At 36.4% G+C, this 24,997-nt stretch overlaps 2 protein-coding genes across 4 annotated transcripts; one reads left to right on the top strand and one right to left on the bottom strand.

The window, feature by feature from the left end:
* Nucleotides 1-246: 246 nt before the first annotated feature.
* Nucleotides 247-10,102, top strand: LOC101850815 (gamma-glutamylcyclotransferase). 3 transcript variants are annotated; one of them, XM_035970625.1, is made up of 5 exons: nt 247-326; nt 596-775; nt 1,261-1,406; nt 3,911-4,043; nt 6,704-10,102. In XM_035970625.1, exons 2-5 carry the CDS (start codon nt 674-676, stop codon nt 6,869-6,871), a joined length of 549 nt encoding a protein of 182 aa, XP_035826518.1. In that variant the 5' UTR covers nt 247-326; nt 596-673; the 3' UTR covers nt 6,872-10,102. The 3 variants fall into 3 exon arrangements, with proteins under 3 accessions (XP_035826518.1, XP_035826519.1, XP_035826517.1); XM_035970626.1 differs by lacking the exon at nt 247-326 and adding an exon at nt 341-446 and having other exon boundaries at nt 596-667; XM_035970624.1 differs by lacking the exon at nt 247-326 and adding an exon at nt 341-446.
* Nucleotides 10,103-16,957: 6,855 nt separating this feature from the next.
* On the bottom strand, nt 16,958-24,027 carry LOC101850574 (gamma-glutamylcyclotransferase; the record flags this gene model as incomplete). The annotated part of the gene is given in 4 exon segments (XM_005101716.2): nt 16,958-17,197; nt 22,298-22,427; nt 22,671-22,816; nt 23,863-24,027. Coding segments are annotated over 4 exon segments (546 nt in total). The 3' UTR covers nt 16,958-17,029.
* Between the last annotated feature and the right edge of the window lie 970 nt (nt 24,028-24,997).

Raw genomic sequence — 24,997 nt, 5'->3', positions numbered from 1 at the left:
CACACACACACTCACACAGGTACACTCACAAACACGCACATACACACATAATTAAATGAATAATTAATTAATAAAGACATAAATATTATATAATATCTAGATCTATAAATAAAATAAATAAAAAATTTAAAAAGCGAAACACAATTTAACTACCCTTAAAAAAATAAAAATTTCGACCTTATTTAAAAGGATTAAAAAATGTAAAAGGAGATAATTCTGTGGGTATAAGCTTGTCTGTGCGTGATGTTAATTAATGATGTGTAAATAATTATGTATAAAATTGACAACTTGTTGCGCGATCATGGCCTAGACACTTGGACTTGCTGGTATTGTATATTGTTGCAACATAATATGCGGGCTCGATGAATAATTTACATCTAGCCTAGATCTTGTGCTCTGGTGACTGGTGCAAGTGCAAGCCATTGTTTGCAATGAATAAAAATTGTGTAAGCATCCAGCTATATATGCGTATGCGTCAAATCAATTTTATTTCCTTGAAGTTATATCGCTTGCAAGTATTCCTCATTTTACTGCTGATGTATTTTTACTGTCCGTACCAGATAATAAAAAAGTTTCATTATTTTTCATTTCACAGAAATTTGGACAACCGGCTCTTGCAGTGAAGCCTGCAGCTTCAATCATTCAAGTTCGAGACAAGGCTGTTGAAGTTAAGATGGGTGTCTTTCAGTATTTTTCTTATGGAAGTAACTTACTGCGAGAGAGAATCCTTATACGTAACCCCACCGCCAAATTTAAGTGTCTTGGAAAATTGAAAGTAAGTTTATTGGTAAATGGGATTCTTTTTGTAAACTCACTTGATTTTGATTTTTTCCCCCAGCACACAACACCAGCACACGACAACACAACATCTTAATAGCCTTTTTGGATTTTAAAAATATCTTTTGTAGAATTAAACCATACTGTGAAGCTCCAATGCTAGTCTTTCAAAATGAATTTTTTACTTAAAGTAAAAAAGAATGTTTAGATGCTATATGGACTAAATTTTACCCAGAAAATAATTTTTGTATCAATTTGTGAAAATATATAGGCCTACAGTAAATTTTCCAAGACACAAAAAGTGTTTTGATATCAACTATGCATGAGCCTTCAATGGATTAAACTAAAAATTAAAAAACACAGGTGTACCAGTATGTCTTTTATGCATTTTGTCAAAAAAGTAAAGTTCAGCACTTTACCCTTTCACTAGCAATAGAAGCCCATGTTTTTCTTCTAAAATACTCTTCACATTTTATTCTTCAGAACTATGCTTTGGATTTTGATACTCCACAAGGGTATGACCAGAAGTACTGGCATGGAGCTGGGGCCACTATAGAACCAAAGGAGGGCAGTTACGTCATGGGCTGTGTTTGGGAAATTGATGAAGACCAAACTGATAACCTTGATGCGTAAGTGAACTGACATGTTAAATTCTTGCTAAACTTCCCTGTTGCAAATGCACTTTAGGTAAATGTGAGGCAGCGTGAAATCAGGGGCTCATCAAAATAACGAAATCAGAGAAACAGCTGCATCTTTCCGTCAGTTTGGAAATTTTTCTCGAATTTATATTTTTTAGTTCTTGACTTCTTTTTTGTCCATATACGCTATTTCGTGTGAATTTTACTGAATAACATTGATTTAAGGCACAAAATATGTCATTTTTCATTTTTCAAAGACTCTATATGGTTATTATTATTGGAGTTGCGAAATTTTGGCAGCCATTCTCTTGCATATTTCACGACTGAAACCAGGCCACCTCACTTCCTTCAATCGCAAATATCTTGAGTTTTATTGAAGAGAAATGGACAATATAAATATATATATATTTATTTCAGTGGAAGCAAGGCAAATAAATCAGCTTTTAGATTATACCAATAACTCCACGCATGCCCAAAAATTGAGGAGCGCTTGATTCCACTGCGTCTTGACACAAATGTCGTACCATGGAAGGAACTAATTGTGAGGCATTGTGGGGAAATCAGGCGTTCGTCAAAGTAGTGAAATCGAAGAAAAATAAGCCTTGGTATTTTTCTGCCAGTTTGGACACTTTTCTCGAATTTTTGTTTTTCGGCTCAACACACTTTATGTCCGTTTAAAAACTAATTTCTATGTGGATTTTTACTGAAAAACCCTGATTAAAGGCTAAAAAATTGCAGATTTTCAGTTTCCAAAGACTCATAAGCTTTGGAAGTGATCCAACTTTGGCAAACATTTTCCTGCTAATTTTGCCTCTGAAACCAGGGAACCCCCACCTCCTTCAATCGCAAATATCTCGACTGTTATTCCAGATATATTGATATTTTTTCTATCCAAAGCAAAGCAAATGAACAAGCTTTAACTCATTCGCTACGCCGAGCCGTGGGGGGCGGCGCGGCTCAAGTGCCGTCAGTACGCTAAGCCGCCCCCGGCGGCTCGAGAACCGACGTTCAATTTTAGTTTGGTTTCTATTCCAATCCCCATATCCATGTTAAAATAAAGGTCATAATATATTGTTGACTTCCGGGTCAAGCGTTTCCACCGAAAATCGGAAGTTTTGATTCAGTTTTGAAACATGGTTTCGTAGTTTATTCGACTTTGTTTTATCTCGAAGCCCAAATTATAGCCCAGACACCAGTCTTAGTACTTTTACTCAACAAAATGTATCATTATTTTGCTCACTAAAGAAGTGTAGGACTCTTCTTTATAATATTGATACTATTGGACGCAAATTGCCGGTGCACTGTGATTGAGAAATCAATATTTTTGAGTGCTAGATCTATGCCTAGATCTAGATCTAAATAGTCAAAATATTTTTTTCTCCCCAAAATCACTACTTTTGGGTGAAATTAATCAAAAAGTACCACTCAAGACATGTATAGGTTTATTCCAAATGCAATTCTGAATAATAATTCCATATAAGTTACGCATATTTTTTTCTGTTTGTGATCCTTTTTTCAAAATTATTAAAAAATTATTTTTTTTTCAATATCGGATGTTATGATCCTAATGTACAAATATTATGGAATGTATGTAAATAACTGCACATTTTTCAATATTTTCCTGTTCTATATACAGTTATGGTTATTTTGAGGTATCATTTGACTAGGTGCAAACATATTTTTTTAGTTTCACCTGAGATTATAAATTTTTTATTTTCCAATTTTATCCGCATCCAATCACAATTGTGTTGCATAATCGCCTCTTACAGGAACCAAAGTTGAAAAATACGCAAATAAAAAATTCAGATGTATTCTACAAACCATACTGAAAATGTTGGTATATAATATGTTGATATTTATTTGAATTTATGGCCCCAAAGACCTGTGAACTGCGCTCTAGTCATTATCTCATTTCGCCCTCCCGAAAAGAATTCGTCCACAAGCCGAAAATAATACGTAGCGAATGAGTTAAGTGGATACCAATAACCCCACATGCAAAAAAATTGATGAGCGCCTGATTCCCCCACGTATAGTAACGCTATTGTTTTTGGTTCTGAGACGACCTTTCGGAGAGTGATTAAGTGTTTTTTAATTTTTTTAAATATATATATTTTAAAAAATAGACGAAGGACATCTTTTAAAAAAAATCTTGAAAGAGGTTTGGTGAAAAATGGGCGATATAGATCTTTTCTAAAATCTGAATTTAAAACGATTTAGTATGTAAACACTATGCTAAATATTTTTTCGAAAACTTTATTGAGCGCAATATAATTCCTTTTATTTCTTTCTTCAAATGTACAAGCGCATTTGTTGTTTTTTTCCCTGATTTTGTACAATGGAACTCAGATAAGACCTTCAATTTAGTTGAATCTGAATATAGGAATGTCTAGAATAATGCCACATTTGGATTCTTTTGAATCATGCCTACTTTCATTTGAATTTGTCATCCCCATCTGAGATGATACAATAAATTAAGAAATTTTTTTTTTTTGTAGCCAAGAAGCTGGATATCATCCAATCTTTGTTGATGTGGATCTAGAGACCAAAGAGCGTGTTACTTGCCGAAGTTACCAGATGGATTACGAAACAAGGACAGGAGACCACCGTCCGAATCCTTTCTATCTTAAGGTTTAAAACATTTTTGTCTGATCATGACCTTAATGTTGGTATCCTTTGCCATCTCATGTTACGACATATGACACGGGGGTGCATTTGAATGAATTGTCTTTCTTTAACGAAGAGACAATTTTCCTAACGCTCGGGAAAATAAGCTTGACCTCTATTTCTCTGAACAGTTTCCGTTCTCGAGATTTTTTTGATATTTGCAAGAGTTTGGCGTCATCTTTCATTCTGCCATTCTGTGGGGACTGGGAAGAAGCATTTTTATGCTCAGAATTCAATTTCTAAAGTTTGAGATTTTTTAGATGTTTGAATATTCAGATACTTCAATTGTGGTTGGGGCTACTTTCCCAGATTATGCTTCATTTGAAAATGCCTTCCAAAGTTACTGCGAGAAAACAAGACTACTCGACTTTGGCAGTACTATTTTGCATTTAGTCACCCCTAAAAACTAAAGCAAAAACTAAAGCGCAAAAAATTCCTGAACGCCCCCACGGCCTCCCCCCCTCCCCCGTTCACACCTTACACACACACACACACAAACTATATGTCTCTTTCTCTCTCTCTCTCACACACACACACATGCACGCATGTAGGCCATTCCATTTGCAATAAATTTTAAAATCTCGAAAACGGAAACAGTTCGGAGAAATAGAGTTCAAGTTTATATTTTCCCGAGCATTCGGAGAAATAGAGTCGGCCTTTTTTTAACACAACATGAACTTCAGCAGAGCTCGTGTATTTTGCAGCACTACTTCAATTGTCGATGTTAGCCACAGTCTAGAACACTTTAGGTAGGCTATAGCATCAAAGGAAAAAAATTAAGTTTCTTTTTTGAAACTATACTACTTGCATGCAGTAACAGTGGAACTCGGATACAACGAAGTCGTTGGGCTTGACCTTCTATTTAGTGTAATCTGAGTGTTTGTTATAGTAAACATGAGGTTTTTGTATTGATATTTTCAGACACGGAGCCAGTATTGTATAATGTATTCGACTTTCTCAATCAAAAGTAGTGTGGTTTCAAAGTTGAATTCAAATGATTTTTTATTGATTTTCATGAATAAATAAATCGGGGAATCCATCTCCTTTCATTGAATCTGAGTTTTTGTTGAAGCTGAGTTCCACTGTACTGTAGCAGTGGAATAGTTTAGTTTTCAGTATTAGTCTAGACTATGTTTGCCATAGTTATAAAAAGTTGAATAACTCTTGTTTGGAATCAGTGTGCTCTGTTATTATGGAGTCGAAAAATGGGAGAAAAAGTTTGGATGATACGTTGAATATGGCATTGCATCAAGCTCTCTGTAAATTTTTTTGAAAGACAAGGAGAGGATACAAGCAGCGGTAGACCAAGAAATGTGTAAACTGAAGAGAAATGAATATGAAGATGTTGATAAAAAAATCCTTCTAAGTTGTGGTGTGGATCACTCAAAAAAAACCCAAAAAGTGAATCTTGCAAGCCTGAGCATGTTGTTCAGGGGCTGTTCCAACTGAAGCAACTTTAGGCATCATTGGTTCTTTCCTTTTATTCGAGCACTGTGACACAATCACATTTTTTTTTCATTTTATCCATTATCAATGAAAAATGCACATGTTAGCCATATCTTTTTTATAACATAACTAAAGGCCTGGTTACACGTAACGATAAATTGTACAAAAACTGGACGTTCTAGCGATCACACGATAAATCCTTAGGTGTAACCACAAAATTGTACAAAATTTGGGTTATTGAACGATGGTTTGGAGACTTGGTTGAGAAATCAACTTGATATTTTTCGTGCGATCATGGTCAGATTTGAGGGAGACGCGCTGTAACGTAGATTCACTTTGAAGTTTGCCGCCGCGCAGAACTAAACTCAGGGCACAACATTTTTTAAATTATTATCGTAGGTAAAAACTGATTTCATATTCAGAATCAGCATCTCAAAATAAGCAAAGTTGTTCGTGTAGAACCTGATTTGGTGTGTTATTGTGTGTATTTTAGCAATTCTATTATTTAGTCGATCACGGTAAAGTACATCAAGGTGTGTTGCACGTCTGCTGTCAAGTCAAAGCTTCTCTTTCTACATACAACACGGTACGGTATGGCCGACCTTCTAAAGACACTGTTATGCTATATGAAAATGTACACGGGAGAGGGGGGGGGGGGGGCTCTCATGATCTAGAGGTACGGTGTTCGCCTTTCATTCCTTAGGTCCAGAGCTTGAAACCTTCACTATGCTTCCCAGGTTAATCGCTGTCTTCGCAAGAGACATGGTGGCTTTGTGATGAGGAATCTCCTCGATCGGAAGAAAACTGGACGATACATTAGAACGTGTAAACAGACAACACAGTTCAATAAAATGGACAGTTCTCTCATACGACGAATCTGATACAATTTATCGTTGCGTGTAACCAGGGCTTAACACAGGGATTCCTCAAACTTAAAGATCAAGCCTGATGACTTCTTATATCTGCAGATTTCACTGCATTTTAATATTCATAGAAACAAGCAGTAATGCTGACTTATGCAATTGTGATACAGTGGGCCAAACTTGTGTAAACTAGATACATGTAGATTCAGGATCTCCTTGAACTTCTACAGCACCTACAATGTATCTTTTGTGTCTCCCAGACTTACACAAACAAACAACCAGACAAACTTACAAACTGCCTTTATGATTGTTCAGGTGATAGTGGATGGAGCCAAACAGAACAACATGCCGGCTGACTACATTGCCTTCCTTGGAGAGTTCTCCACAAATGGCAACCGAGACCCACCCCCAGTGTACCATAAGGTCTTGGAAATGATAGAAAAGTTCCGGAACTCTGCTGAAGCGACAAAAGGTGGCAGCTGATGGTCTGAGCATTGTTTGGCCTGGGTTAAGTACTTTCAATATATACATGTACAGTGGAGTCCACTAAAGTCCTTTTAAACCAAACACACTTATTAGTCTTAATTTGAAAACAGCGGTAAACTGAAATCCCTGATTTTTTATCGTCTCTGTCTTAGTAAGAAAACTATCAGAAGCCAAAATGCTCACATTTCTAAATCGAAAAAAATTTCGAGGGTTATATCAGCAAACTCTTCACTAACAGCCTTCACATAACTCAAATCATCAAGTCTTGAGTGCCTCATAATAATGGAACAGAAGAAAGAGACATTAGCACGACATTGTCAGTGTACTGTGTGCCTGTGTTTATCACCCATCAATAGGCCTCCGCTGTATAGGCCTTGTAGTGCAAGGATAGTGAAGGTTCATCTGTCACGTGACCATTTGTCGGCATTTAATAGCTTATTGTCTCTGCAAAGTTAGATATTGTTTTTCCTTACACATAAACGCCTGATGGCATGCAATGAGTGTATTTAATGACGTCTCTGACTTTGGACTTTCTCAGAGCACAGCACAGTGTGCAGCAAAGTGTGCACTTGCATCTTTGGTCTGTTCTGTGTGACTGTTTGGCAGATATAAGCAAGTTGACAATATCGAAGAGAAAGCACAATGCTTACTACTTGCAGCTCAATTTGTAGTTTATAAAAGAGGTACCATAAATGGGAACAGAAGAGTTCAAAAAGTGAAGTTTGCCACAGGAATGGCATTCCCAACCCTAGGCCGTTGACAGTTTTGTGCATTTCTCCAAGTCAAAAACATGGCTAAAGCGAAGAAACTCTGGTGGTTCCCCAGATTTCAGTTTAAGTGGAATCCATCGTATATGACGTACCAAAATAATATGTGAAGAATGCAAATCTTTTACAACAGTCTTGTCCGTACATATTTAATATAAAGTGCTTAAAGTCAGGTTGTTTCTGGCCTTTTACTTACAGTTGATAGCTGTGGCTCAGTTCTGTCTTTTGATATGTGGCTTGTTAATGTTGCAATATGAGAATATGAATATTGGAATGAACTTCTATGTATTTAAGAGTTTATTATTTTTTGTGTAACTATGTTATAGATTTTAGCATATTCAAAGGCAGTAGGCCTACACTTTAACCTGTCCAGAAAGATAAGTCAGTATCACAGGGGACCGTTTTAAAGGATAGATGTGATGGACAGAGTAAGAGTCTTGAGTTTGATTTATGGCCACTTACTAGATTTGACAAAGTCAATAGATTGTTTAAAATTTTAAAAATCTAAATTTAATCTTTCCATTTCATTTGCATTTGCATAAAATTATTTTCTATCGTAAGAGCTACTTTGCATCAAACATGCTTAGTATGAGGATGGGTCAGGGGGTGACTTCTATAGCAAGAGCCTGCTATATGAGCAGATTTTGAGGCTGACTTGTCTAAAAAATGTCTGACCGTGGCTGCATTTAACAGGGTTGTAAATGTAAAATGTGTGTGTTTTTACACCTCCATCGACACAAATGGCAGTTTTATATAAAGGTAACATGCAAGGGCGTCATGAAACGGTGGCCATAAGTATACAGGTGATGGCTATTATGGAGTGGTGACCGTTAAGGCAGGTTCAACTTTTTTCACTGTTGAAAGAAAAATGAGCAACTTGACTTGACCCTGCAATGTACAGCAAGTGATAAAAAATTGAATTTTTCAAAATCAGCTAAGAAATGTAACCGTCTTATACACTATACAATTTATGGAGAGTTTTTCAGTGAAATGCAGCAACCCTTTGATTGCTCGTGTATTCACTCTCTTCCTTGTTTGAAGATCTTTGTAAAAATAAAATACCTCTATCATAATATTATAGCGCAGCAAACAGGCCCAATTGCAAATATGTATTGATGAGAATAATAAAAATACTCGGTGAAGAGGGTATGACCAAATTGTTTTTGTCTCCACACGTTTCTGACATATTTGATAAATATAAGAATAATGAACATTTTATTATTGTCGAAAATTTCTACTCTCTTCAAGGATGATATATAATTTTTATAACTCTAGTTACCATCTTGTCATTGATTGGTAGGAGCGTCCTATCCGTGTGACCCCATTGTAGTACTATATACGTAATAGTATATAAACTTGACTAATGAAGGCTGGCCACCGTACCATAGTCGGTTGACAAATTTGGTCTAAATGTTAATGTTTGACATTAGATGGTTGGATACATATGATTAAATTATATCATACTATCGAATGCATCCCTGAATTGTTTTTTTCTGTAGGAAAGCGTCCTGACCACAGCCCCATTGTCGAATTAAGCAACGTAAATGTGTCAAGCAAGGCTTGAAGCTTCACAGTCACAGTGTGATAAAAGATGTTTTGATTGTTATGAGGTGGTTAATTTTTTTGAAGATAATTAGGGATCTCGTTCCTTTATTGAAATTGAAGCAACTTAAAAATAATATAACATCAGTTTTGCAAGTGGTCTTTCTTTATACTGTACTTGCTGATGTCTGAGAAATTGAAAACTGATCTGTATACCTAGTCCACCTTCTGTATTAATGAAGTTCATGATGCCATTTTTTGAGTGACAAGCTGATTGTTGGTTGTTTTTTTCTGTGATGATTTAGTGTGCTTTTGTGCTATAATTTGATGTGATGGGACAGGTGGAGTTGGAGGTTTGGAAAGATTTTTTGTCATTTTTTGAAAATTAATTTTGTTGTTGCTCTGACTCTGACTCATTTATTATTTCAAGCTTTCTGCTAAAAGCTGAATGTGATGTAATAAATCTGTTCATCTTTAGTAATAGTAAACTGACCTGATGATAAATTTTGAAGCCCAAGACCACCTTGTTCGAAACAGGTAGACCTATGTGGTTTAACGGTTAGCTTCAAATATAATGGGTCATTACTTACGGATTTGAGGTCTATGAGCCACATTGTTTGCTTTGAAGTTTTAAATCTACTTACATTTGATTTTTTAATTGAAAGATTATCCCAAATTTACCTTGTTTATGTGTGCAGAGCTTCAGTTTTTTAATTTTTAATTTAGTTTCAATGCATATTCTCAATAACATTTTTATTTTATGCAGGTTCTATTTCTACAGATTACATTTCATGTAAAATTCATGGAAGTGTGGGGGATGTTGACCTTTTTAAGAGCTTTCAAAATCATGCCATAATCAATAATTATTCTTGCAAGATGATGTTATCAGTATTTATTAAAGTCACATTCTATTGTGTACTGTTTGTGTTTATGAACTTGACTTTTTTCAGTCAGTAAGTGGAATCATTTTATGGTAACAATGTCATTTTAACGAAGAGGCAAGCTCTGGAAAAGATGCTTTTTTTTTATCAGGTGAGAGAAGCTGTCACTCAGTGATTCAACTGTCTCTGCTGCTGTACTTTTTAATTTTGAAGCAAGTTATCCTTTGGAGTAGATTATGAGAGCTACATGATATATTCAGTCGACTCCGCTTGTGTTGAACTCGCTGGAGTTGATCTTCAGTGAAGTTGTTCTTTTTCTTGGGTCCCAGCCCCTCTTCTTCTTTCAGATCCCAATGGATAAATTAAATTTAGGAAGAGTTGATCTTTTTTTTCACTCTCCCGACAACATCAACACATCCGTAGTTGACTGTAATAATTGTGTCATGATGCGGTGGAATCAGGCGCTTGTCAATTTTTGGGCATGTGGAGTTATTGGTATCATCTTAAAACTTTTTTATTTTTCTCTTTTGATGAAAAAGATATCCATTTATCTTGAATACAAGTCGAGATATTTACGATTGAAGGAGGTGGGGGTCGCTTGGTCTCAGAGGTAAAATTAGTGAGAAAATGGCCGCCAAGGTTTAGTTATTCCCTTAGCTTGAGAGTCCTTGGAAAAAGAAAATTTACTTTTTGTATGCCTTTCATTGACGGTTTTCAGTACAATACACACAGAAATGTGTTATTTAATGTACCTGGAAGGTGTTGAGCCCCAAAACAAAAATTAGATAAAAATTCACAAACTCAAACCTGTGTAAAAATGCCAGTTTCTTCACTTACTTTATTTTGACGAGCGCCTGATTTCACAACGCTGCCTCACAATGATATAGACCATAATGGTCCAAGATAAGTTGTGGGATAAATTTGGCCTGGTTATTTGTTTTCTTGCAAATACATGATTGGACATCAGCTGTAGGGTGCATACTGCAAGCACTTAATCAGAATAAGTTTATTAAATGGATTTTCATGCTCTTGCTATTCCTTCTATTAATCCAATCACTGGCTGCTTTCCGTTTGTTCTGACCATACACGAAGATAAATGTTACAAAGAGGGAATCAAAACATTTTATCAAAAGAAAGTTGATTGCAGTAAAAATCCTTTATTTGTATACAATTTTTTTTATATATATCTAAACAGGAAGCCTAAGAGAAAATGTTTCAAGCATGCATTCTGAGCATACTGTTAGGTGGATAGGGATGAGACCTAGACAGCATAGTATTCACACTGGGAGATAAAACCCTCCGGTTTTCTCTTGAGGAGCCTTAGAAAGATTCTTGGAACAACATATATACCAAGACAAGATCACCAACGGAGGGGAATTTGCTACATGTTTTTTAACCTGCGTGTTCACCAAACCAGAAACTGCCCGACTGTAAGTCAACTGTCCCTAGGGAAGTGGGTAGTAGAATAGAATAGGAGCACATGCTTTTTCCCCAGCAATCCATGAAAATTCCCTTTGCATTTTTCTGCCAAAACCACATGACACCTCCTGACAAAAGATGGGTCCATCTGAATGTAGCATGTGACATTTTATTCAGGCCGTGTGGTGACTCATCAGGCCTAGGCATAGGCCTAGCCAGGGCTAAAAAAGATTTTTAATTTTCAGATTGATTGAAAAATCTGATGTTTTATTTGTAATCAGCACCTCAAAATGCACAAGGTATGTGCATAAACCATTGAGTTTTAATGCATATTAACAATTTCATTAATGAAAAAAAAAATCATTTCTTATTTCTGCCTTGCATTTATTGAACTCTTTACTGTTTATAGCCCGATAACGAGAGAAGGCCGTTTTGTCAGAGCTACTCACACGCTGGTGGACACGAACAGACTGATTTGCCTCCTTCTGAATAAAAAATCAGCTTGTTTCTGAGTTGGTTTTAGTTTTAGTAAGTGTTTTATGGCATTTGCAACACAATAAGGTCATATAAGTGCCGAAGATTAGAGATGTTACAAGAGAGTAACCAACACAAAAAAGGAGGGGAGATAAAGACGATAGATGTTTGATATGAAGGAAGAAGCAAAACACACCAGAGAATCACCATCAGTGCCTTTCACCCCTGGCAGGGTATAGGCCACATACAAATACAAGCTCCTTCAATTTATCTCTGTCCTGTGCCATCCTTCCAAGCTCGTTCCAAGTGAGCTTCATTTCTCTCATGTCCCTTTCCACGCATCTCCTCCATGTTTCCCGTGGCCTACCCCTGCCTCGTACACCAGAGAATACACAAAAACAACACATCTGCCAAATCTGAGCTCAAGATGCAGAGCAAGATAACAAACTTTGGAGCATAAAAAGAGAAGTCACAATCATAAATAAGATAAGACAACTTGAAAGAACTTTATTGTCCTCCTGAGGACTGTCAACAAAAAACACATCTTTTAATGATGTACTGTCATACGAGCAAAGATCATAGATCATGAATGTATTCCACCTGCATTTGAATTATAAGATATAAATATAATTCAACCAGAGATATTCACATTATCGACGTCATCATCATCTTAAGCTGGGAAAAATCAAGGCCAAAAGATAGAAACAACCGAGGGCTGGAAATCATGTAAGATTTACCAGAGGCACCATAAAACCAACCACTGTAGATAAATAAATCCCACTGAGGGTTAGAAAATTAAATTTACACAAAACTATTACTTAACCAGCACCTCAGTTCTTTCTTGTTGCATCTCCATTTTTAATAGTGAAAATGTGACATCTTGTAATGAAGTTTTCACTGTTATAATATTATAAAAATAGGCGATACGACAAGAAAGCACTGGGGTCGCGATATGAAGACAGCATAAAAAGGGCATTCATTTTTCCTAAAAACTGGTGGCAGAGGGAGTAATATTTATTCAGTTCATTAAAAATAAAGAAAATTACACCTTCACCTCTTCAAGAATAACAGTCTAAAATTAAACCTTTCAGAGTTTTTAAAAATTGTTTTTTTAATTTTGGGTAGATGTTTTTCTTTAAATTTTATTTCAAATCCACTGGACATAGACATACACATGAGGAATTCATGAAAATGTGGGGGAGGAGGTCATGATGGTGATGATGCTAATCAGTCGAAACGTCGACTTCCATGCAACAACGTGTCAGCAGCTGGGGTTGGTGGTTCTTTTTTTTAGCTGACCTACGGGTAGGGGACTGGAGTAGGGGAGAGAAAAGGATTTGAAAGTGCATACTTGTGTGTGTGTGTATGACTATGAGAGGGAGAGAGGGGGAGGGAGGAAGCAAAATTCCACTGACAACAAAACTGACATGTTCTTGTGTAAAACTTACCCGCTCACCATATACATATATATTACTGATTATGTTGCATTCCTGAGTATGATAACTATCCCTTACGGGTATATATATATTTTTTTCTACATTTCTACAATGTTATATTGTAAACACACTTTAGATCACTATAATCCCAATGCGTTCTAGCAAAACGTACGCTTTTAGCAGGTACATTTTAAACACAGTTTTTAAAGAGTAAAAATACTAAATAGGACTCTGGACTTCAGGTAGTGAACATTATATTGCTGAGAGTAGGCCTAGATATTTTAATAAGCTGAGTATGTTTTACCCAGATTTTTCAGTAAAATGTAATTACTGTAGGCCTATATAGTTCATACTGTACATGACTGAATTCATGGCACCAAGATCATGTTCCATGTCCTTGTGATTAACAAAAAATATTTTTCTCACTTTAGGAAAAACTAGCCAGGTAGTAAAAAAAACTACAATTGTGACCAAATAAACCCTACAACAGCAGGAAACAAAAATCATGCAACGTAAGAATCTTTGCAAAGTAAGAATCTTTGCAAAGTAAGAATCTTTGCAAAGTAAGAATCTTTGCAAAGTAAGAATCTTTGCAAAAGTACTCTTGTGCTCCAAACTTCTGAAAAGATAGATCATAGATCTAAAAATGTCAACATTTAAAAAACATTTTGAAAGATACAACACAAAAATCAAAAGAATCAATAGAAACAAATGGCACCATCTGGATTGGTTGAAAGACTAAACAAATCAAGTAAGTTTAAAAAAATGAACATCAACAGGAATTAAAATAATTAAATCAATGTTAAGTAATGAAGCACAGTACTCTGTGTCTTAACACATTACATGCTTTAGATAGAACTTTCAAATCAGATTTCAAAATTTGTACACAACCAAATAGATCTATGTGTTGGAAGGAATGAAAAATGTAAATCGATTCTCAGTGCATGAAGAACAACTCCAGGGTAGCTCTACTGATGTTACATGACCTCATGGTTTTTAATTACAAGCACTTCCCAGCTGCACAAGAAACATGTGTCAAACACCCTCAGTTAATTTAATACACAATCACAAATAACAGAGCATTATATTGTTATTAAGGCCTCAAAACTGTGACTGGAAAGTAGACTCCTGTGGCATGTTTTATCATATGAAAAAGGATACCTAGAAGAAAAATATAGTTCACAAGGGAGTACCGTATTACACTTGCGGACCTACAATCTTAAAATGGCACCGTAACACTGCACTTGCAAACCTAAAAACTTCAACGATCATCCAACATAGGACTACTTACGAACCTATCCAATATCGGGGCAAATATTGGATTTTGCTAGAATATGCTGACATATGGAGAACCATCATCATCGTCAACCATCTTATGCATTACAAGTACGACTACAACTCGATTAAAAATCGTTAGGTTCACACATGTAATGCTTTAATCTTTGTCAAACCACTATAGGTTTGTAAGTGTAATGTTTAAATTTGCTCAAAATTGAATAGGATCACTAGTTTTGAAAAATTAGGTTTGCAAGTGTAATACTAATACTCCCATTCACAACCATGATTTTCCAGTTTGAGCATGTAACTGCTGATTGATTTAATTGGGTGCTCACCACAGTAGTGTTAGTTCATCCAGTGTCAGATCTGCGACAGACATCAGCCATCAAGGTTCTCCATTCATTCCTTTGCTCGGATGCTCTTAAAAAAGCTATGGTTTCCCCATCTTTCCCCGTTACTCATTCGTTTAGGTTCCCTAAGTAGGTTGCTCTGGACCTACTCCTGCCTCGTTTGCCTTCAGTTTTGCCAGTGAGAGCTAGATGTTCAAGACCTTTATGTCTATTCAGGTGTCCCCAAAAAACGCATTTGTTATTTCCTGATTGTTTTTGACAGTGAGCGTCCCACGTGGGCTTCATCAAGCACTACCTCATTTGATTTCTTTTCCTTCCACGATATTCTCAACAGTCTGCTAAGAAACCACATTTCTGTTGCTTCTATTTTATTTTCACGACAGTCTTTAGTGATTGTCCAGCATTCACAGCCATATAAAAGGGTTGACCATACATAGCATTTTAGAATTTTTATTTTGGTAGTCTTTGAGATGTCTCTACTAGTGTTAGAACGGTACTGAAAAAACCTTAAAAAAGAAAAAAAAACCCAGAGTACTTTTATTTTAAAAAACCCTTATTTTCAGAATAAGAAAAGTAAAAGACAAAACCCAATGAAATAAAATGAGACCAAAAATAAGATATCTACTCATTTCTGATATAACGGTAATAGCATGTCCATAATTGATTTACTTCCTGTTTAATTGTAAATTAAATGTGTGTTTTCATCATCATGACATTCTTCGACACAATTTAGAAAATTTAGGAGGCAGGCAGGGCCAACTTGGGAAAGAGCGATGCAACAGAAAGACAGAGATACTGGGTAAAAATTTATCCCCACTTGGGAATTGAACTTGAGTCTCCAGCATGCGACAATGAAGCCCCTAACCTAACTTCTACATCACAGATGCCTGTTTGAATAGCTTCATAAAACACAGAACTTATGCTAACACACAACAAGCAAAAGACATTAGTGGTAATGTAAGAAAGATGACCTAATCATATAATCACACTCACCCATAAAAATATCACATGGAATGGAATTTAGACACAATATTATTAATGTAACACACGCCACTGCTAACTTTCTTGATTGATCATAAAACAGAGTGAAAGCTAGATTCCAACAATCACATGGAAAAAGGAATCACACTGTAAAAAACAGCACCAAACAAACAAGAAAAGACAAACCTGAGAAAATCTTTAACTATTCAAGGCTAGCATCTGCGTTTGTCGCGGCCCCGATTTTTGGCATTTTTTGGTCCGCGATTTTTGCATAATTTTTCAAAAAAGGCAAAACAACAAAGCTACTTCATAACATATTAGACATGTATTTTGATAAGTTTCAAGATGTCAATGTGTATCTATTTTCATTCGGAGAATATAAGTACATTACATTACATACTGTTTATATTGCTGTCAGTCTTTTACTTTTCCCTCTTTATTGTGTTTTTATTTGTAGGCGAGTTAATTTAAAAAAAAATTATTCTGATGATTTGTTTTTCTTTTTTTGCGTTTATACAGCCTAATGTCATTTAATTCAATGCTCTTCCCTCCCTTTAAAAAATATAAATGTGTTATGTTAGAGCGTGTCTCCTCCAAAACCAAATAGCCTACTGACACTGGCACACCCCAATTGTGTGTGATTCCATAATATAATTTACATGTGGTATCTTTTTCTTGACTACGTACGTTTAGGGTTAAAACAGCCAATCTTCAGATAGGTGGACACGCGCCCTAATTAGTTAATTTTTGTGGTTATTTATACGTGCTGTTCTAAATTTGATTTCATTCTATTGTGAAACCTTTATTTTCAATGACTACAAATGATATTCTGGATGCTCAAAACAGAGCACAAGAAATTCTGGTGCTATAGATTGTTACCTCTATCAACATATTGCTATATATATTGTCACAGAGAGTTGAAAGCTAGACAATTAATGGCAACTTTTTCGGCAACTTTTTCCACTTTTTGTGGCAACTTTTGGAAAGAAAAAAAAGGCAACAAACGCAGATGCTAGTCAAGAGACAATCAAAAAGTTGTTCCGTTTTCTTTGGCAGATTTTCTGAACTTTTCTATCATATCCATGACAGTAAGATATACAGGGGGAGGTTCTTTGATGCCATTGGTTGGAACGTTTTCTAGAAAGTTGATGTACTCAGCAGGCATGTTGTTCTGCTTGGCTCCGTCTATCATCACCTGGAGGAATAAAAAGTTTTAAAAAAATGTGAGGCAGCACGGTGGAATCAGGCTCTTGTCACAATAATCAAAGTGAAGAAACTTGCATTTTTCCACAGGTTTGTGAATTTTTATCAAATTTTTTGTTTTTTGGCTCAACACCTTTCAAGCTCATTAAGTAAAAGAACTAATTTCTGTGTCGATTTTTCTGAAAAAGCGTTGATTAAAGGCAGAAAAATGTAAATTTTCAGTTACCACGGACTCCTAAGCTAAGAAAATAACTAATCTCTTTGCGGCCATTTTCTCACTAATTTTACCTCTGAAAACAGGTGACCCCCACCTCCTTCTTTCGCAAATATCTCGACTTGTATTCAAGATAAAAGAATATTTTTTTCATCAAAACAAAGACAAGTGAATAAGCATTAAGATAACACCAATAACTCTACATGCCCAAAAATTGACGAGAGCCTGATTCCACCACGCTCCCTCACAAATGTAATCCTAGAGCATGGTTGATGTAGTCAACACTCATGAAACCTTATTACCCACAACTAAAATAACGAACAGTTTAGTTTTAGTAAGAGTTTTACGGCACTTGAAACACAGTAAGGTCATATAAGTATTATAAATGCCGAAGATTAGAAGTGTTACAAGAGAGTAACAAACACAGAGAAGGAGGGGAGATAAAGACGATATGTTTGGTAGGAAAGAAGAAGCAAACCAAAAACAGAGCACCCGCCAACCACCCACTAAATGAACAGATAAATCTTAATTTATGTAGTAAATGAGAGAAAATGGTCCCACAACTTTAGCAAGGAGCCTTCATCTCTCAACTCCCCTAGATATCAAGCCTAACTTCTCTCTCACATACTCCCTCTAGATCTCAGGGGCAGTAGGCTAAGTCAACTAAGTGTGTTGCCATGCAGTAGAGGCAGGTGCGCGTCAACTTTTGGACATTTGAGTTATTGGTATAATCTTGAAGCCTGTTCATTTATCTTGCTTTAAATAATAATTTTTTAAAAATTACTCATCTACCTTGAATACAAGTGGAGAAATTTGTGATTGAAGGAGGTGGGGGTTGCTTGGTGTCAGAGGAAAATTAGCGAGAAAATGGCCACTTAAGTTTAGTGATTTTCAAACTGGCGTCCATGAAAACTACAAATTTACAATTTTTGTGGCTTTGATCAACTTTTTTTTTTCTGTAACATCCACATAGGAATGTTTTAAAATGGAAATAAAAGGTGTTGAGCCAAAAATTAAAAAATTCGATAAATATTACACATCGACGGAAAAACATCAGTTTCTACGATTTCATTATTTCGACGAGCACCTGATTTCATCACGAAGCCTCATAAACATAAGGTCTTTCAACTGACCGTGCAATCAATTTTTTCATAACGTAAGGCATATTTTCTCACTAGGGTGCAGTGACCTCAATCTTTCAGACAATGAAGACCCAGTATAGTTTTGTTTTGACAGAGGCCTTAATGATTTTCCAACATGGGTTTTTTTTTCAGTTTTCAGTATCAATAAGTTTTATTTTTATTTTGGTAGCTGGCTTAGTCAAGCCTACCCTTCTCAGCTTTTAACTTTAAAAGTATGGTCTAGCATGCCCATAGATCTAACATATAGGTAACTGGCCTTCAATTATACATAGCGTGCCTGCTCTCTCTCTCTCTCTCTCTCTTTCATCATGACTCTTTCGTTAAACAAAACTTGCCGTCACTGATGCCAATTTTTCGTGCTATGCACAAATTACTGTTTACGTTATGTGCATGTTTTGAAAACAAGACAAGAAAAAATTCAGGAACTGAAAAATCTGTTTGCGATGTGCATTTTTCACAATGTGCGTGCTAGACTGTATCTCTTCAACATAATGCCGTAATTCAAGAAAGTCAGGCACATAAGTTGCCTACCCTAGAGCAAAAGGTATGACAGACTTGAGGAAAAGAAATGCATACATATCCATCATTTGTGCTAACATACACAGGACACAATAAAGTACACTTGGGTGTTATTAGAAGCAAACACAAAAGTCAAAAAAGGAGTTCTCAAGGAATCTTGTTTCGTGTACAGACTTCAAGTCAAGCACTTAGTTTAGGTATATTTCCTTTAATCTCAACGACTTGGATTCCATATTGGTAGGCAAACAATAATTTATAGCTGGAGAAGGTTCATGTCTATGGTATCACTTGCTAGTCGGAAGCGTACACAAGTACAGCCAAACCTCATTATACCGCCTACCTTGGGACAAACATGAAGTTGGCGGTACAGCAGGTATGGCAGCTTACAGTACAGAATAGCACTGATTGCCAGTAGAGACTAGAGACAAACTATGGCCAGTCTTGACTCATCTAGATCTGTCCACAGCGGTTATGGAGCGCCCATTTAGTTTCGGCTGGCGCGAGGCAAGCAAGCCCGCGCTTCCCCAGGTCACGGGGTCATTTACCTGCGCCGCCGGGGATTTCCCTAATCAGCCGAATACCGGCAGCGCTCTTGTATTTTTTGCAAAGTTTACCAGCACCGTGAGCCAAAGCTAATGTAAGATGAATATTTTAATAAAGACCACGTAAATATTCAACATATTAAGGAAGAAAATGAAGAAATCGGAAGAACATAGTATGTTACACTTAAAAGCTATGAAGTTCTCAAAAAGGGGACTTAATTTGATAAATGTGTCATGGGTAATCAATTATAAACATCAATTTAAATGTGATTGCCCCCAACGATTTCAATCAAATTTGCACACAGGACTGAGAACATAATGAAATTTGTACTCACAAAGGGGCATATGCACGAAGTTTCTGGATCCGTAATTATTCAGGTTTGAAGTTGATTTTTGCAATACTCTTGCTTTGCGACCTTGTATTTTCATAGCGATATCCACGATACATGTAACTACAGGACAGATCTTTCCTTGCCGATACACTTATGAAAACACAACCTAAACACAAAATACAAAAAGAACACAATATTGCTGGAGTGGAGGAATTATCTCATTTTTCCGCGGTAAGCTTTCATCTTTTGATTTGTGATGCACACGACAGAGTAGCTCAGGGTGGGTTTGGACGTGTTGTGACTGCATGATTGTTTTGACGTGTTTTTCTTTGTCTGTTAGGCCACGGTTGCATGAATGAGATCACCCCCTTGCTCACCATGGAAGGCCATTCCAAACCCACATTTTTGTATCCAAGGAACGCAGTGTTTCTCAAGGATGTGTTGTTTGGGGATGACCTTTTCTTTTGATTGAGTAGCACGTGTTTTACGGCACTATCGACTCAAGACCTTTTATTTGCCAAATATGTTTCTGTATAAAGACATATATCGTGTGATGCATGACTGAATATGTGGTATTCTCTCTAAAGTGATTGGCTTTCCATGTGCAATTACTGTGTGGATATCTTTGAAGGTGTCTTTTACGTGAACAAATTTCTCTCTCAGAACAATTAATGCAGTGTCTATTATGCTTTGATTTTGTGTACATGCAACTGTTCCTTTTGCTAAAAATGATGCTAGCTGTCTGTACACATGGGCTGTGATGTATTTATGGCAGTTGTTTCCTATAAATGAACGGCTGTGGTAGGCCAGTGGTGTGATGTTGTGTTGTTTGAGGATGTTATCAAATTCAGAGCAGGCAGGACTTGACCTTGGAATAAGCTCCTCAAACTCTAACTCTGACAGCTGATCATGTACACTAGAACCCTCCCTCTCAAATCTCTCTGCTTCTTGTGGATTATCTGACAAAACCTGACAGCCCTGTAACAATTGAATGTCCTCCTCCGTTTTTTCAGCCCTCTTTCATTTTTTGCCGTAGATATGCACATTTTGTCCTATTCCAGGCGTGCAATTCTCCATAGATTGATGGACCAGCTGTACATCTATATCATGTGCGGCCTCCTCAAGAAGGCGATGATGTTTGAGCACAATGCCCACCCTATGATCACGTTGAGTGTGGCACTCCATGACAAAAATATTGTTTAAAATGACAACGAAAATCAGATGTAGTAGAGGCAAGAAAACTAAAAACAGCAAGGATGAATGTTCAGAGTGGTGTGTTGGTATTTCTTAAAAATCACAGAAAATCATAGAATAACTTAGTGCACTTGAAACTTGCACATGTAAATGAAAATTGTCACCACAGTTGATACATGAATTTCTGTTTAAATCGTTGGGGGCCGGATTGAAATATTTAAATCCAAACTGAAAAAGTTCTAAAAATTGAAGATGCCAGTTTGAAAATCACAGACTTACTTAAATCCCTTGTAAAACTGATATAATCGGACTTACAAGAAAACAAGTTATACCGGCTTACAGGTCAAACATAGCACGTTACAATGAAATCTCAATCGGCCTTGTAGCATTGATAGTTTCAGAGTTAGGAGGCTTTCAATTCGCACTAAAACGCCATATTTACTACTGCCCCGGCGCAGGAGGAGTGGCGCTGCGGTCACCCCAATTAACCCCTCTGACAAGTGATTTATGACTACGCGCTGGGCTGTCGGGCGGGGCGGGCAGGGTGGTGAGGATGGTCTGGGAGGAACCGGGGAAGGAAAACTAAGTGAGCGGTCTGGACGGTATTTTATCCGCTGTGTGTCTTGCATGACTCATGCGCAAGGGAAAAACCCAGTAACGACCAATTACAAGTACAACTCCATACAACTCCAGGTGAACTTAGCGTAAATTTAAATTGAAAATTTCTGCCAGAACAGAAGCTAGAATAATATGTGTCAAGGACCCTGTAGAAGTTAAGTGTCTTTTCTTTACCTGATACTCATCAGTTCTAAGGCCATCTGAAATCAGATAGTTGACATTGTAAAGGCACAAATGCTATGTTTTCATAGGTGTTCCTTTCCGTGCATTGGCAAAACCTGGCATTAAGTGAAACTTGCGGTATAATGAGGTTTGATTGATTGTACTAGCAACACACCTGTGTTTTAGCCCAAAGATGGAAGACATAGAGTTGCATAAAGAGTTCATTGTAGCGAAGTTACTTGAAAGTGAATTTTAACTAAGCTATAAGTCAGGAAAAATGAAGAAATAGAATGTTTACTCTACACCTAATTAATGATTATGAGGTGTAGATCACGGCAATACTAATTTAAAAAATCAGAAAATACCTACCTTTATATAGAAGGGGCTGGGTAGAGTGTCTCCAGTCCTATCGTTGTTCATTTGATAACTTCGGCACTTGACATTTTCTCCAGTTTCTAAATCAACATCCACAAAGATTGGATGATACAAAGCCTCTTGGCTGAGGAGGTTTTGAAATAACAAAAATAAAAATCAATTAGGTAAACAAGGATAAACATGAATAGGTACAGAATGGGGAGACAGAAAAAGCAAAGTAAAAGAGGAAGAAAGAGTAGTAAAAATGATAATTAAAACTATATTCTGCTAATCTTTTCAAGTGTTCAACATACATTCTACTGTTACCACTCCGACATTATAATCTGTAATCTTTAACCAAAATTTAAAAGAACATGTTTTTACTTACGCATCTAGATTACTGGTATGAGCCTCATTAATTTCCCACACACATCCCATTACATAGCTTCCATCTTTTTCTTCTATCGTGGCGGGGGCACCATGCCAGCGAGGTTTTCCAGGAAATCGTGGGGTATCAAATTGCAAAGCATAGTTCTGAAAAAAGAAAGATTTTATTGATTAATGATAATAATAAAATTAATAAATAGCATTTTCATAGCGAATATCCCCACGTTTCTGGTATACAAATAATATTATTACCTCAATAGACCTGGAACACTCAGAAACATTCTCTGCTATCTGGGAAGCAAACCTGTTAAAATAAACTTGATTGCCTTTTTTGAATGTCGAACTATTTGATGAGAGAAAACCATTGATTATACTCCAAACAACGATTCATGATGTTTGAAATCGAAATTTAAAGTGCTTTCGTAAACCTTACTTCAGTCTCAAATGGTGAAATGACATTTACCCTGATGACCCATTCTCAAAAGGTTGGGGTAAAAGTGGTAATAAAAGTCCATTTTATCAAAAAGTCACTTTTCATCCAGCTGAATTCAGAGTAACAATCTTTACTAGTTAACCTGGTTGTTCTTTTTTTAAAGAGGAAGAAGATAATCTGATACAATACTGAACAGAAAAATCTATCAACTTTTAAAAGTCCACAACTGAGAGAATCATGCATGCCACTTAAAACGAAATATGGACCCAATTTAAAACAAAACCCCCTTTAAAAAATAGTATTGAGAGCATCAGTCATGTTGAAATACATGCATACAAAAGTAATTTTGAAAATATAAAAAAAAAGCTTTAGGCCGATCCTCCAAAACTCTACAACTACAAGAATAACAATTTTGGAGAATATAATATAAGCGAAGTCATTTCCTCACACATAATTGGCGGGTGAGGAGATGACCGTGTGACGAAATGACCGGTTACTGCTCAGTGACTCAAGAAAAGGACCTCGACACTTATTTATATGCAGCCTAAACACCAGATACATGGGAAGGACTTTAGTAACGAGCGAGCACCCAAACAAACACAATAAAGAAGAGACCTACTCCTAGCCCTAACCCAGACCCAGCCCGGGCCCAATCTTTACCCCCCTACCCCAATCCAAAACCTCTATTCTACTTTGTTTCGTAGTGGTCGCTTGTTACAGAATTCCGCCCCATTTATGCTTAAACTACTTTTAAACTTACATTTAATCTTCCAACACATCTGAACTTTGCAGTGGGGTTGGATATCAAGATTCTTTCACGAAGTAAATTGCTTCCATAGGAAAAATACTGAAAAACTCCCATGCTGGCTTCAATTGCCTGTCACTTTTAACGACAGCTCTTTCTACAAGCAAGCTTCACGGGTCTCTGTGGAATAAATAAACAGTTCAAATAAACATTATACATCTAAATTATCTTTATAAACAACCATCCCAAGATAAATTCATAAAGTAGAATGAGGCAATATGACCATCATATGTGACATCAGCACATAACCAACCACTTCAAAGAGTTGGAACCCAGTCCAAATTTCATCTTTCACATATTAGCAACTGAGATTTTTAAAATGCGGCTGAGGTAATGATAAAGATATATATAAAATAATGATTTTGATATCAATTATTTAAAACTCTGTCACTACCAGGGGGTTTCCTCACCTGGGCCGGGCTCTATCTGTGACCTTCTTTCTGATTCTGCTTACTTTCAGACAAAAAATTAAAGACTTTTAGTTCAATTTTCAAAATTATCCACACAATGTAGGCCTCTCTATATATATGAAAATAAAGGGGAAATTGACCTTCCATCTCAACATGTTGCTAAAAACGATAATTCTTCAGCCTGAGATTTCAGATTTGATATTACAAAAGTAAATGTGGTTTTGAAGTAGAGCGAGTCCTGAAACACGGCTTGAGGTCTCGGGGTGGGGGGTAACATTATCAGGTGCGAAACATGGCTCGCAGTAGAAAAAGAGCTTAATTAAAGCTAACTTTCATGGCTTCAAAGCACTATCGTATAAACTCAATCATCACCACGCTAAACAATGCACACAACAAGCTTATTATTTAAAATTACTAAATTCTTTTCCGTAGAGCTTCAACAAATGTTTTCACAATTGCATTAGCTAACATGAGTAGATCAACAACCTGGCTTCAGCAAGAAGACTCTTGCGCAGTGCACATCCAGTAGAGAGAGGGGAAATTTACAATACATGTGCAAATATAAAATGAGACAAAAAGGAAAAGTATACATATATATGTGTGTGTGTGGTGTAGTCTTTGTGTCTGTGAGCGTGTAGCTCTATGACTATGATGTGTGTGTGTGTGTGTGTGTGTGTGTG

Source organism: Aplysia californica, unplaced genomic scaffold, assembly GCF_000002075.1.
Source record: "Aplysia californica isolate F4 #8 unplaced genomic scaffold, AplCal3.0 scaffold00295, whole genome shotgun sequence".
NCBI classification, from domain to species: domain Eukaryota; kingdom Metazoa; phylum Mollusca; class Gastropoda; order Aplysiida; family Aplysiidae; genus Aplysia; species Aplysia californica.
This window is presented reverse-complemented; position numbering and strand designations above follow the sequence as displayed.